General features: G+C 33.7%; 1 protein-coding gene across 1 annotated transcript in view; it reads right to left on the reverse strand.

Moving 5' to 3' along the window:
- The window catches only part of LOC137975839 (uncharacterized), a 20474-nt gene that overhangs the window by 16536 nt on the left and 1438 nt on the right, over window positions 1-2500 (reverse strand). Inside the window, exons 2-3 of the mRNA XM_068823033.1 lie at window positions 1419-1458; window positions 50-208 (exon numbers count right to left, since the gene is read on the reverse strand). Coding sequence (XP_068679134.1) covers window positions 50-208; window positions 1419-1458 — 199 coding nt within the window. The remainder of the gene's footprint in view (window positions 1-49; window positions 209-1418; window positions 1459-2500) is intronic.

The raw sequence follows: 2500 nt of genomic DNA on the forward strand, positions 1-2500 counted from the left end.
AATTATTTCAAGACAAGTTCTAATTAGACAATAAAACTGCTATACTTACCAAGGAATGCTAACTTTTCATTGCTCTCATAAGATCCAGATAGTTTGGAAGCATTTGCTATGAGGTACGACTCATGGATAAATGGAGCAAATTGATGTTTTTTATCAGGGATATTTACATCCAGTTGATTGCAAAATCTGATAACATCTTTCTTGAACCCTACAGAGAAAAACCATTTGACTAAAAAAAACATACTTTTCGCAAAGATAAATGTTGTTAGATTTTTAGATCAACATTCACCCAACCAACCATGCAGTGCTCATAATATTTCTTTACACTGTCTTTGATAATAATTTGAAAATGGTGTTAGTTTTTGCGCCCAATAATGTGTAGCTTTCATGACACATAATTCTTGACTGGATCTTGTATGATTCTGATAAGTTCCTGTAGGATCCTATCAAGATCTTGTCAGGATCCTAAAAGGATCCTGTCAAGTTCCTGACAGGATCCAATAGGATCTTAACGAAATTCTGAGCAGATCTTGATTTGATTCCAGACATCAGGAATCTGTTGTTTTGATGTAAATTTTGTTTCACTGATGACAAAATTAAAAACCAATTCAGGATCTTGATTATTGGTTCCTTCCCTATTTTAATAGGATCCTGTTGAGAATCCTAGTGAGGATCTTATTCCTAAATAGGATCCTGATTAGGATCCTTATCCTATTTGGGATCCTAAACAGGATCCTAATCCTATTCAAGATCGTAAAGGATACTACAAGATCCTAGTTAGGATTTCTACCAGGAATACTTCTAATTTTGTAGTTTAAATTCTTACGTCTCACATTTCTTGTATTGTGTTATACTCAAATAGTTCATTGTTGTAATATTAACTTAATTATACTTAGCCCTCACATCACGAATCATTCCCATTATCATCTGGAAGGCTAGAGATCATCTTTTACGAATAAAAATCTAGGAATCATTCACATCTCGGAGACTAAGGTAAGTTAAAAATTGTTCTAGATTTTTTTAGAATAAGATTTTTCATTTCATCGTTTTGTGTAAGTGTCTTTTATTTGTTCATTATTCAATTTTTCTGTTAGCGATTAGCCTTAGATCTGTTTATTTTATGTTCTAGTTCAAACTACATAAGAACACATAAGAATACTTAACACACAAGATCTCTTTTCCACATGGCCTAAGGAATTATAACTTCTGTTTTCTGTTTCTATTTTGACGAATCATTGCTACAGCAAGTTCTGAAATAAACTACCAGAGTGTATTAAAACTGTGCATATCAAATCAGTCTCTGTTCCACGACACTGTGGGTAACTTGGTTTGCAAACAGAACTCTACCTCATCGCCTACAAATGGAAAGAACAAAGTCCTTCTGTTATCTTTTGACACTTAAACCAACTGATAAATACCTGGGTTGTCCAAAATGGCAGATTGTTTGCTAGGAATATCCTACAAAAATTGAGAAAAGTTTGTATTTTGTTTACTGACATGAAGAATATTATAGGATATCAGTTGAAAAAAGAAGATATGTACTATAGTAACTGGAATGACAGAGTTATTATTTTTAACCCCTATCGGTCTCTAAAGCAGCCCCCTGGCATTATATACCAAGAGTAAAATTTACAAGTGTCACTTCCCCAGGACTCAAGGGGTTAAGAACTTTTGAACATACCAAAACTGGAATTCAGTTGAGTAGGGGCAACCCAGACAAAATGTTTGTAGTAGGGCTGAGGACATTAATATTATTTTTACTACTTCACCATTAAGACAAACTGCAGGAAAAAAAAGCTAAGCTATTTCAAAGGGGAAGTATCGTGGGAATTACTCCTTTTATTTTGACCAAAAATTTGCTAAATCAATTTTCAGTGACTTTTTCATTAAATTGCGTCTGGATCACTTCAGGGAGATAAAAATCAATTATATTTTTAAAAGGAAAATGTGCCACACTAAGTTATTTTTTATTTCCATTTTTCCCTTGGGGGGGCGGGGGGGAAGGGCTGTCCTTCCTTCAACCCTTCTTATCCAAATCCCAAATCACCCCAAATCTTAAAGGCGACATTTTTTCCCCACACAAACACAAGGGAGAGGATTAAGGTTTCAATACAGGTTTGATCTCTTCTTTTCAAGGAATAGAGACTAACTCTTTCTATAAATATGGAGATATACACGTAACATTATTGGAAATTTTGGATTTCTAAAATTTCACATTTTGAAGTTTGCTTTTTGGTGCATTTATTAATTTAATTAAATCAGAAGAGAAATCCTGTCAGTAAGATTAACATGAAATAATTTTATTGCCAGAAATGCTTGAGAGTTGTTTAAAATGAATTTTATAGATGGTTGCGTGCTTGGTGATGAAATCACAGGTGCCCCAAGTTCAGTGGATTTGTATAGGAAATCCCGATAAAAGGCTTAAGATAATTATATGAAAAAATCTGCAATTAAAAAGCCTTACTTTATTGCCATTGTGGGTAGCTTTCTTCCTGTGTGG

Source organism: Montipora foliosa, chromosome 11 (genome assembly GCF_036669935.1).
Source record: "Montipora foliosa isolate CH-2021 chromosome 11, ASM3666993v2, whole genome shotgun sequence".
Taxonomy (NCBI): Eukaryota; Metazoa; Cnidaria; class Anthozoa; order Scleractinia; family Acroporidae; genus Montipora; species Montipora foliosa.